We start from the raw sequence: 12414 nt of genomic DNA on the forward strand, positions 1-12414 counted from the left end.
CTCAGTGTGGTAAAATAAGGACCGCAATCATGTCTACCCACAGTGCCCCCCAGAGGTGACATGTCAGGGCTGCGTCACATCAATCCTCACAGCTTCATATGCACCATGTCATGATTAAGAATACCCATCATGCATTGGACAGTAACGGTTTGTGCTGGGTGCGGTTTCCACTCCAGTTCAGTTGACGAACAAAACGGCATATGTTGCTTATGCTGACTTGAACTGACAGCTCTGCGTGGCAAGTTTAAAAAAAAAAAAAAAAAACGAGTGTAAAAACAGTATGTAAACAAAATAGACTGATTCAAACATTTTTCATATGATCTGTATCGGTTGAATCCAAAGAAAAAAGTCATAGAGAAAAGGCACTGTAGTGTTTCTGTCAACACTTAAGAGCTGTGACAAGATGAAATTACTGTACAATACCTTTCCACCACCTGCTGCTGTTTGATTATCAGCTCATAGAGATTCTGCCCGCAATCCATTTACCCTGGTCTCCCTGTCCTCATCATTATGTAATGATAAGCAGCATGCCAGCACAACCAAATGGAGCGTGTCCAACATTACATTCACTATGCGTCAATATATAAAGTTTAAACAGTATAAGATTTTGCTCAAACAGTTCTATTGACAATATCGGTATATTCTCTTTGGGATATTATTCATAAAATCTTGACTTAATTTATTAAATGATCAAACCTAATGCAAAGTGCATTTTTAATGAACTGGTTGAACTTTTATTACCCATCACTATGGAAAGCACAGGGATATTTTTGGTTGGAAAACACCTAGATGTCATTGTGTCCCCCCACTTCTGAAACCAAACTTCTTGTCTTCCCTTGTCTTAACTTGTCTCCTCTCGTCTTCCCTTGTCTACTCTTGTCTACTCTTGTCTTCTCTTGTCTTCCCTTATCTCGTTTCATCTTCCCTTGTCTTCCCTTGTCTCCTCTCGTCTTCCCATGTCTTCCCTTATCTCGTTTCATCTTCCCTTGTCTTCCCTTGTCTTCCCTTGTTTCCTCTTGTCTTCCCTTGTCTCCTCTTGTCGTCCCTTGTCTTCCCTTGTCTCCTCTTGTCTCCTCTCGTCTTCCCTTGTCTTCCCTTGTCTCCTCTCGTCTTCCATGTCTTCCCTTATCCCGTTTCATCTTCCCTTGTCTTCCCTTGTCTCCTCTTGTCTTCCCTCGTCTTCCCTTGTCTCCTCTTGTCTTCCCTTGTCTTCCCTTGTTTCCTTTTGTCTTCCCTTGTCTCCTCTTGTCTTCCCTTGTCTCCTCTTGTCTTTTCTTGTCTTCCCTTGTCTTCCCTCGTCTTCCCTCGTCTTCCCTTGTCTCCTCTTGTCTTCCCTTGTCTTCCCTTGTCTCCTCTTGTCTCCTCTGTCTTCCCTTGTCCTCTCTTCCAGATCGCCCCAGCTGAAACTCCCGACTCTAAAATGAGGATGGTGATTGTGACAGGACCCCCTGAGGCTCAGTTTAAGGTAACCGCTAACAAGACATTGCCAGCTGATTCATGTTGATAACATTTCTTCTCAACTGAGACAATAATAAAATGGATTATTAATCTCTTTGTCTCCCTCCTACAGGCTCAGGGCAGAATCTATGGGAAACTGAAGGAGGAGAACTTCTTTGGGCCAAAGGAGGAGGTCAAACTTGAGACTCACATCAAGATGGCCGCAGCCGCTGCAGGAAGGGTCATTGGAAAAGGAGGCAAGACGGTAAGTGACCTTACACTTTAGTCTCCTCTTCTTGCATAGAATACTGTGGTTCCTACAGCAAGAAATTCTGTCTATGAAGTGCTTTTAATGGTCGGCTCTCAGCTTTGGTAATGACCCTCCACCTGTTTGCCATCAAACCTACAAGATTCCACCTCATGGTTTTTGCTGCCTCCCAGAGTAACCAAAATGTGTGTCTCCAGGTGAATGAGCTGCAGAACCTGACAGCAGCTGAAGTGGTGGTCCCCAGGGAACAGACACCTGATGAAAATGACCAGGTCATCGTTAAGATCAACGGACATTTCTACGCCAGCCAGGTACTCCTCCCACTCTGTTTCCTCATGAGGCTTTAACATATCATTTTGGTAACTAAAGAGTCATAAGTGATTTTATTAACAAAAGAAAATATTCATATCTGTCAAAAAGTTACTATATTTTCATAACAAACTTATGAATATATATTATGGTAAAATTGTGTAGATATCTTTGTCCAGCTGAGGTCACATAGTCCTCATTTTTCATACAGTTATTTACATACAGTTAAGTCAGTTTTTGTGACGTCAACTGGCTCGGTATGCCTTGTTCAGTGCCAGTATCAGTATCAGTACGTCTGAAATTCCACGATTCTCAACACCAAATTGGATACCCCACACACACACACACACACACACACATGCACACAGGCATAAACGCAAACACATACACACTCACACCCCCTCCCTATAGTCAGTGTGCAAACAGTAGTTTAAATTGACTAACATGTTGACAGACCAATAGTGTGAAAATATCCATTTCATGACGGTAGCCTACTAACATTACGAGCACCCAGCTTATGTTATGAGCTATCGCTACATTAGCCTAATCAAGATAACGTTAGCTACTGTGAATGCTGTGAATTGCTAGCATTGCTACAACAGATGCCAGTGATCCTGCATTCAGTTACAGTAACATTTCAGGATATGAAATTTTGATGACATGTCGTTACTATAAAGTTAACAATTGAAACTCGTCTCCCTGAGTTCTGTGTACAGATCCGGATGCCTTCTTTGAGGTGCTTAGATAAGTGTGAGCTGTTTCATTCAGTCATTTTCATTTCATTCCAAATGCTCTGTGACACCATTTGCATACTGGCTTTTGGTTGTCTACGACTTGTCTCTGATGATCTGCCTCAAATGCAGCGACACTTTTCGCTTTTATGTGTCTGCCCTCCTTCTTCTTCTTACCTTTGTGTTTGACGTCAGACTAGAACAGTTACAGGGTTATTAAGCTGCCCTCTTGAGTCCCAGCAGAATCACATCTACAGTACCCATGACAGCTATGGTACCTTCGGTGCCCATGGTACTGTTGGAAAAACTAGCATCCTCATGTTTTCAGAGTTTTTGCATCGACTTGGTACCAATGTATCGGTTCTTGTGACATCCCTACATGTTTTACCGACATATATACATTTTTACTGGCATATGCCACAGCCGATGGTTGCTGCTGCCGGGTTGTGTGTGGTATTTTCCACTTCCAGTTTGCACTACTCTTTCAGTGGCATACTGGAGTTACATTTAAATCTGCAGCTACTTACAACAACAAAACATAAAAATAATTCATGTAAAATACAGCTTTTATTTTGGAATACGCTCTCTGGAATACCCCTCAGAAACATTAAAACCTTGGTGGAATGTTTTCCATTGTCTGTGCTGTTCTCAACCTGAGACTTGCATTGCGCTTGTGGACCTGCAGCTCTCACTCAAATCGATTCATTGGGCCGCCGGGGGCGATTTACGTGGGGGGCTTGGACCCCGTTAATACCTGCCTGCAGGTGTAGTTAATGTTGTATTTCTTTAGTTCTGAAATTTAAATTTGCCTGTTTTACATGGAAAAGGGAATGCTGACAAATTGGTAGTGAACCTAATTTCCTTCATATTGCCACATAATTTACATATTGTGACAGCGCACGGCAGGATTCGCATCACCACACCCTCTTCGCCGTCCCTGTCCCCACTGGGTCGCACAGTAATCAAGATACCAAACTGGCGGCGTCGAGGAAATAACCTCAGCGTGCCACAGGAAAATAGCAGTATCCCGGTGCGCCTCTGCTTTCTGTGCTGCGTGGGGGCACAAAAATAGGGCCTATAATCAGCTGATAGGTTTCATATGGCAAACACCTGAGGACAGTGGCTTATTTACACATCTAGCTGTTAGTAGAGAGAGGTAATATTATCGTTAGTAACATTAATAGAGTTGTGTGTCTACCTGAAAAATGTAAGTCCAATATCCACTACATTTTATCTCTGTTTTGCTCTCCACAAACTCATCGGTCTGTCTACTGTTTACTGGTATCGATAAGTCATATTTTTACTCTGAAATAGTGATTAGTACAGCTTTCATTTTTGTCACAAACCATTCTCGTCCCTCCTCTCTCCTCCAGTTGGCTCAGAGGAAGATTCGGGACATCCTGACCCAGGTCAAACAGCCACAGAAAGGCGGGATGGCCATGAGCCCCGGCCCTCATACCCAGGGCTTCACAGAGATGGGCAGTCCTACGCAGGGTCTGACTCAAGACCACCAGCCACGCAGGAAGTGAGGGTCCCCGCATCCTCCTTAAACGCCGTGGGGCACCCCTGCCTGACGGACAGACAGACAGACAGACACATGCATGGACGGATAGACAGACGGACGGATACAGGAGAGCGACACACGGACCCAGCGATAGACAGGGAGAGATATAAAGAGGGAGGGAGTATGCCCGATAGCCAGAGAGAAAGAGAGGTGTTTAGAGAGAGGGAGAGATGAATAAAATCAAAAGATGAAATGAATTAAAACGAGGATTAAGATTAAAAGAAACTTGAGAACAGAGACCAGATGCCAGGCCAGAAGAAACACTGACTGAAGATGGAGGGATAAAGGAAAGGAGGGATGGAGAGAGGGAGGGGTGGTGTCCTCCTAGTGTGCCTTTGTAGGACTGCAGCCAGCTCCTCATCTGTTGAAACTCCAACAGATCCTGCATCAGACAGGTTTAAACAACAGGGGCAACATTATTCACCGTGTGAGGTGGAGCCTCACCTGTCCACATGCGCTCAGATCTAGTGCAGATGGGTGAGGCTGGCTGGAAAAATCCATTTTTCCTGAGACACACTAGCAGGGACCCACTTGCCCCTCCGTCGCCCCCTACAGACCTCTCCAACCATCTGCAGTCAGTCCTATATTTTAAGGGTGGTTTTTTTAAACATAGAGATATATGTATAGAAATGTTTTATTCAGAGCTATTATTGATAATATGCAGTGAGGCGGAGATGGGAGAGGGAGCAGGGAAACTGCTGCAGTGGCGCAGAGGGATAGGTCACAGGTCTGGCGCTAGCCACACCCACCCCCAACCCCTGAGCCAATGAGAGTCTGAAAGAGGGGCCGCAGATGTTAACACTGCTCTTTAAAGACCTCTCTGAATAGCGGAGAGATTAGAAAAAAGAGAAAAAAGAAGAAAATATGAGGTTGTAAATATATAATCTTCATGTAAATGTTAAGAAATGCTGCGTCTGGCCGTCTTGCCTTTCCTGTAAAGGGGTCTTCTGTATATTTCCCAGTCCCTTGTCTATGAAATGTAGCATAATGTAGCCTACAACAAGGCCGGGGGCTGGGGAGGCACTGAGCACCCCCCTCCACATTTAGCCGTGTGGCGGAAGGCGCAGCAAGAGACAGTAAGGGGAGCTGAGGTCGCAGCTGGTCCTGCAGTTCTATTGCAGCGGCTAAGCTCACACACGTGAAACCATTATTAAACAACGTAAACAGCCAGCAGCTATGCCAGCTGGCTAGCGGCCCGCACCTTAAATGGCATATTTTATATATATTATATATATATGATATGTGAGTTAGCCCGGCCCCTTTGGTGAATGTATTGAAGGCAGGGAGTCAGGTGTGAGGTTTTGCTACACCTGTATGAAAAAGTCCTGCATTGACAGACAGACAAGGTGTGTCTGAGACTTTCTGATCATTGCCGCCTTCTAGCGCTGGATTCTCAAGGCCAGTCTTGGACAGGATGGCATTCTCCTCAGAGAAGCTGGGGTCTTTGAGACCATTTTTGTTTCTGACAAACATGGCCTCTGATGCTTGTAGTACTAAATAAAATCCGAGGCTGGCCTCAGCCGCGCGCCGCAACCAAAAAGGCGAAGTCTTCCAAACCTCCTTGCCTTGAGCTCAGAGAAGGTAAAATCAGACTGAAGGGGAGCGGCTTCCTCGTTCTCTCTCCCAATCTGCCGAAGGCCTGTGGGCGGAGCCTCCAGACCCTGCCTGCGTATGATAATGAGGGGCGGGGTCTACGCCTGGACGCTCTCGCCAAGATTAGAACAGATTAGAGAAGAAATGAAAAAGAAAAAAACCTACCTCAGGGTAAAGTTACCTCAGTATTCCTAACTTTTTTTTGCTTGCTGGTGTTTTATATAAGAAGAAAAAAAGAAAAGAAGAGCTGATAGTCCTGAATATTTTTATTTTTTTAAGGAAAAAAGTATTTTTTTTTAGGTATTGTCTTGTTGCTTTGGTTATTTTTTTCTGTTTTTTTTTGGTGTGATGATGGTTGAATGAGCTCAGGATGATGAAGAGGCAGTGTTTTTTTTTTCAAAGTAGAGGCAGATAAAATGCGGCGAGGAAATGCGTTGACTGTCATTTTGCCTTTTTTAGGTGAGAAAACATGCTCTCTGTTTTCCTGAAGTGTGACTGGAGTAGCTGTTGTCTGAAACGAAAAATTGGCCAATGGGGAGAGGTATTAACTCGAGAGGGGGTCCTAAAGTGCACATGGTCACTGAACATGCCACTGGGGTCACTTTACTGAGCTCATGCCATCATAGGGGGTGTTACTAATGATTTCTATCATGCAGAACGACTTGCACATTCAGACAACTTCATCCTCAGGTCACATGAAATCACTGCGAGTCCCTTTTCTTGTGGCTACTGGCCCAACCTGAAGGACCCTCTTCTCCTGCCTTATTGTGATGACATCATCATGAAGCTCCAAACATTATGAGAGGGCTCTAAGTGTTCAAAATAACAGCGAGAGGTTTCTCACCCTTAAAGGAGACATGTGAAAGTGAGCTTTCAAGCCAAATATCACACTGTCTGTCTTTACCTTTCTCACCTGGAGGCTGGGAACTTGTCAGATCAGAGCTGTGTTGAACGCAGCAGTAGTGGTCCATCTACAGCGTAACTGTACATGGAGACAGGAGAGGGCATTCTACCTACACACAAACACAGACACACACACACACACACACATACACACACACCTGAACTAGCTCTGACTTCTCTGAATGTGAATATTTATTACCTGTGCACTGACCACGACACCTCAGATGCTCCCTGTTGGCTACGTGTGTGTGTGTGTGTGTGTGTGTGTGTGTGTGTGTGTCTGTGTGTGTGCGTCTGTGTGTGTGTGTGTGTGTGTGTGTGTGTGTGTGTGTGTGTGTATATGTGTGTGAGTGAGTGAAAGTGAATGCAGGTGTGTGTTTGTTTGTGTTCACTGGTTTTAAATGTTCATTTTTGTCAGGGGATGTGGTTGGGTGAAACTTGGAAAAAAGCAGAAAAAAGTAAGACCAGAACCTATGGCCCTCCGTCTGTGTTCCAACTGACGGAGGACGGAGAAATCCGAGAACCTTTAAAAAAAAAAAAAAAAAAAAAAAAAAAAAAAATGGGAGCAAAAAAGAAAAAGCAAGAGAGTTTAAAAACAACAGTAACTCAGCTGAATAATAGATTAATTCCTGTACATAAACTATTGAAAAAGGTGATCACAATACTTTTGTATTTTTGGAGAAAAAAGCATAAAAAATCAAAATGGGAAAAGCCGTTGAGAGAGGAAAGATTGCGCCAAGCCAAGTCACCGAGGGACACTGCCAGATAGCTCACAATCTTTTTATTGTCTTACCTGTGCTCGGCATCATACACCACCAGCTTTCATCGGCTACCCCACCAGCTCACCATCAAACAGGGAAAAGTCTATTCTATTGTGTCTATGCTTCCATTTTTGTCCAGAGGTGGTAACTTCACAGCTCAACATGTCATCCTGTGTCAAGTTTCCACCTCTTCCCAAACCATAGAGCTCTGTTCACGACCACCAAGACATTTAGGATTCGTTATTCAGCCTGCAGCCATTTGGATTGGTTAGAATTCATGTGTTTTTTTTTTTTTTTTTTTTTTGCTTTATCTAGTTTTGACAATACAGCAAGCTTTATTTGGATGTGACATCTGGGGACGTATTGTTGCACTAATTGATGAAATATGTCGACAACGTCTAACTATCGAAACGACTGAGAACCTCCTGTAACACCTGATGCAGTTCTTTAAAGAAAAAGGTGGAGAGTGACGGGAGGAGGAGAAGGAAGGAGGAGAGGTGGTCCAACATTTGGGACGGGATGTAGCGAGGAACCTCTCCCTCCCATTCTTTCAACAAGTAAATTCCACTGTCTTCTCTCCTATCACTTCTTCTCGTCTCGTCTGTACTCTAGGAGAAGAGTGAGATGTTTTTATTTACTTTTATTAAAAAAAAAAAAAAAATCATTTCATTTTTGGAGCGGGCAGGAACGTCAGGGTCCCTCGCCCTCTCTTCCGCTGGTCTTCACCGTGTTCGTTTCGCTCAATTCTGTTCAAGACCTTTCTATTTCTTACTTTAACCACCTTTTTTTTTTCTCACTATCGTTCCGACTCTCTTTTTGGAAAAATGAAAATAGTTGAATTTGATAATGTTTTGTTCTTTTTTTTTTTTGAATGCACAAATCTATTAACAGAACAGTTACTAAATACACTGAACTACTAACATGTAGGTCAGTACATGACAGTAACTGTGCCAAACACACAGGAAGGGGCTCAGTCCAAAATGCAGCGTTGAGCCATTTTGAGCAAATAACTTGCAACGCTGAACATAAGGTCTAACGATAACTTCAGCAGTATTTCAGAATGAAAGTTACCACTTTCAGATGGTGGTATCTCATCTTGGAACTGAACTCTTCTCATCTTTTTTTTTTGTATGTACAGTAGAGACAGTAGAGAGAAAACATTTTAGGGTTGTTGTGTCTCCACACAGGAAAAGAAAAAGAAACTGAGACACACACCATGCTACCTGGGGCTGTAAACACAGCTCACATAAATCGTAGCCTGCATCCTGACAGGGACAGAAATCAGTAGATCTTTCTTATGTTTCATCTGGTTTTCCTCTCCGATGTGAGGAAATCAGATGTGGATCATTTCTGGGCCCAAAAGTGAACACTGTCCTTTTTTATGCAAGTTTCGTGATATATTGATAAGTTGCATCAGCTAGTTGGACAGAGTTTGGCAGTGTGAGGTGCCACACAGTCATCAAACTTAGATGATTTTGTCGTATCATGCTTATTCCAAGACTGTTTCACCCCATTTTCTATAATTTGCTACGTAATATTACTGCTGACCATTTTCTAAAACATATCATCAATCATATATATGTTTATATAGCAAAACTTACCATCAGATTTAGATTTGTGAAATTTAATCTGCTGGTTTTCATTTATTTCACTACGATAAGAAAATCAACTAGACTTGAGAAATGCTAGAGTTAGATCATGGTTCACATTGAACAAGTCTGGACCATGACCCCTTCGGGGGCCCCTGGGCAAATAAAAAAAAAAAAAAAAATTGCTGTAGGGCCGCCAGTGGGCACAGCTCCACCCTTCCTCCAGAGTGCTCCGAGAGGAGGGGAGGAGTTGATATTGCTCTCTGATGACTGCGGGCTCATCACCACAAGTGACCCCCTTCACATTTCCCTGAGTCATCTGATCCATTGTTAATATACAAATGCTAATTATAGCAGCTTTAAGTCTCTGCAACCTGACTGCCATAGTGTAATGAAATGCATGGAGAGTAGAGGAAAAGCCCATCAGTGTAAAATACTACGGCGTGCTTTAGAACATGGTCAGCATCACTGTAGAGTATATGCTGTGAATGGGCAAAAAACACACTGGTATTGTCCTTTTATTTAAAGATGGAATCTTGGAAATGCAGACTTTAGGGTAAACTATCTTGCTCAGTTTCTTGTTTGTGGCAGCAGAGCGCAGCTTTGCTTTATAGACCTAACAGCATGTAGCTCAGCCCTGACAGATGACAGACAGAAAAAAACCAGACAGTCTCCAAGCTCTCGTGAGGACAGTTTGCCATAAAACACTTTCAGATATCCCCCGTCCCTCAGCAGAAATGGGCTCAGAGTCTCGACACAGAGACCTGGCAGAGGGACACGCTACCGAGACAAAACAAAAAAACCTCTGACACATAACTAGGAACGCTACCTCAGCACATAAGCAAACTCAGCTAGAAGATTGTTTCTTTTATTTTCTTTTATTGCAAACAGACAAGAGCAAACAGTCAGTCACTCAGTCGGACAGACGTGCAGACAGAAAGGACGGACAGTCTATGTTACAGTCGCAATTATTTTCTTTTTCCACTCTTTAATTTATTTTTCGGTATTTGAAATGTTACCTCTCCAGCTTAGAGATGGGACTGTAAAAATAAATAAGTAAATTAAATAAAACGACAAAAAAGACAAAAAAACCCAATATGGATACATTGTGGTGCAGGGTGGCGAGGGCAGCTGGGACGAGGATTTTCTTCATGTGTCGGGCAGGATCTTAAGTAACCGGATTGGTCCACGTCTGGGCCAATCATAACGAGGTGTTAACACTTTCTATTTTACAAATGTACTTGTTTAAAGCTGATTATAGTCAGTAACCTCACTTTGTATCACAACTTAACGCCACTGTTTTTTGACCTGTCTCCGACAGCTAAAATGACCCACAATCCTCTTTCAGCTCCGTCCTGCAGCTCCACTTCCCCTCCCTCTGATTTCATCTTTCTGACTCAAAGGGGCACGACACCTGTAACCATGTAATTGTTTTGATGATCTACCTCTTAGGAAAAAAATAGATAAATGGTAATTTTTTTTTTTTTTTGAAAAAGGACACAAAAATAACAAAAATAACAAAAAAAAAAAGTTGCTTGAAAGAAATATAGGTAAATGAATAACTGGGTAGCGGCATCTCCATATACTGTAGTGGATAGTCTATTAAAGGAAAAATCTTTTACTTCTTCCAAAGATGATTTTGTTTTCTTTCTCCATTTTTAGTTGTTTTTGAAAGGATTATGAAATGGAATAATAAACTGACAGGGGGAGACAAAAGCTTACCATCTGTTTTTTGATTTTCTTCTTTAAAAAACCCAACATAAATGAGATTTCTTTATCCAATTTGCATTTCTTTTTTTCATTTCATTAAACTTACACTTTTTAAAATTTCAAAATATTCTTCATGTTTTGTTTTGGTTGACTTCTAATTTTCTCTTTTTTATGACAGCAGATTGTATCTCTTGTGTTTGGGTGCATTTAGCATTTTCTTTCTCTCTGTGAAAAGCCTACAGTTAGAGCGCCCTGCGAGGACCTTCTACACTGATCGATGATCTATTTTCACTTCTAATGATTTGTTTGAAAAAGCAAAAGGACCTGTTGTTTTAGCTGACTGTGTTGCTGCGTGTGGAAGGAGGGAGGCCATGTGTCATATGTGTCCTTCTCATGCCACCCAGACTTGGATTCAAATAGAAATAACCCGATCTGGGCTTGGCCTCAAAATGGAAAATTCAGATCTCCATGTGCCCCGATGTGCAGCCATGTCGAGACTCTTTACTAATGTCCCAGCAACCTAGAGGCAATGTGAGAGGAGTTGAGTCTCCCTCCTTCCACCAGATGGCGCCTTTGGTCTTCACTGTATATGGACTTTCACTCTGCCTGCCTGATTCCTTTAGTCCTCATCAACACTTGTTTAAACTCCTTGTAAACAAAACAGAGCATAGATATGAATGTGTTATTAAAAGATGAGAAAATGGACCCTCTTGTCTCCTTTCCCTTGTCTTTGTGTGTGGTTGATGTAAAACTCACAATAGTCCAGGACAAAGTGCATTACAGTAAGGAAAAACTAATGTCAAAAAGAGAGCAATAAATCAAATAAAAAAACACAAAACTCTTGGAGGAGAAATTAAACTAAGATGAAAACAGGCTTCAGTGAAACGTGTGTAGCAGAGAATCAAACTTGAATGCTCTTGAAAGTCTAAAGACCGAACTAATGAGAAGGAATCTTCAGCGTGAAGAATGACTGGTAGGTTGTTCTGCAAAAAACACGTGATTAGGATTTTTTATTAAGTTGATTTTATTTGTTTGAACTCCTTCACATGTCCAGTAGTGATTAAAAACTGCCGCTCGTGGCAGGTACATCAGAGAAAACGGATAATATTGACAAGCACAGACAGTGAAGATGCATGGAAAGTGTTTCGTCCTATCAAATGTACAAAACAAATGGAAATAACTACACTGTTGTTGCTTCCGCTAATCTATTACTCTTTGTGACCACAACACGTCTCAGAGGATGTGTGCTCGCCTCTGTTTCTTTACCGCAGTTGCAAGAAATTTGATACATAGCTTTTGTTGACACTTCATGATAAAGTCTGTGATTTACAGCGTAATTTCATTGTATGAATCAGGTTCCTACCGTGGTGTTCCTACTGTTCCTCAATGTGGGTACAGTGCACGAAAACAAGACTGTGTAATTTATTTTGTATGTCATTTATTTTTTCTTTCCATAGGAAAAGAGAAATAAATCATACTTTGTAAGTACTGGGTACCCACAGGGTACAGTACTGGGGAAAAAAAAACCCTGAAGTTTGGGGAAACCTCT

The 12414-nt window shown here is 42.3% G+C and overlaps 1 protein-coding gene across 2 annotated transcripts in view; it reads left to right on the plus strand.

The window, feature by feature from the left end:
* The window catches only part of igf2bp1 (insulin-like growth factor 2 mRNA binding protein 1), a 71492-nt gene extending 59962 nt beyond the window's left edge, over nucleotides 1-11530 (plus strand). For both annotated transcript variants that reach the window (XM_040119924.1, XM_040119934.1), the window contains exons 12-15: nucleotides 1391-1465; nucleotides 1571-1702; nucleotides 1903-2016; nucleotides 4119-11530. In XM_040119924.1, coding sequence (XP_039975858.1) covers nucleotides 1391-1465; nucleotides 1571-1702; nucleotides 1903-2016; nucleotides 4119-4274 — 477 coding nt within the window. In that variant the 3' untranslated portion in view covers nucleotides 4275-11530. The remainder of the gene's footprint in view (nucleotides 1-1390; nucleotides 1466-1570; nucleotides 1703-1902; nucleotides 2017-4118) is intronic.
* Nucleotides 11531-12414: the final 884 nt, after the last annotated feature.

The sequence above is a fragment of the Xiphias gladius genome, chromosome 3 (genome assembly GCF_016859285.1).
Source record: "Xiphias gladius isolate SHS-SW01 ecotype Sanya breed wild chromosome 3, ASM1685928v1, whole genome shotgun sequence".
Lineage (NCBI taxonomy): Eukaryota > Metazoa > Chordata > Actinopteri > Istiophoriformes > Xiphiidae > Xiphias > Xiphias gladius.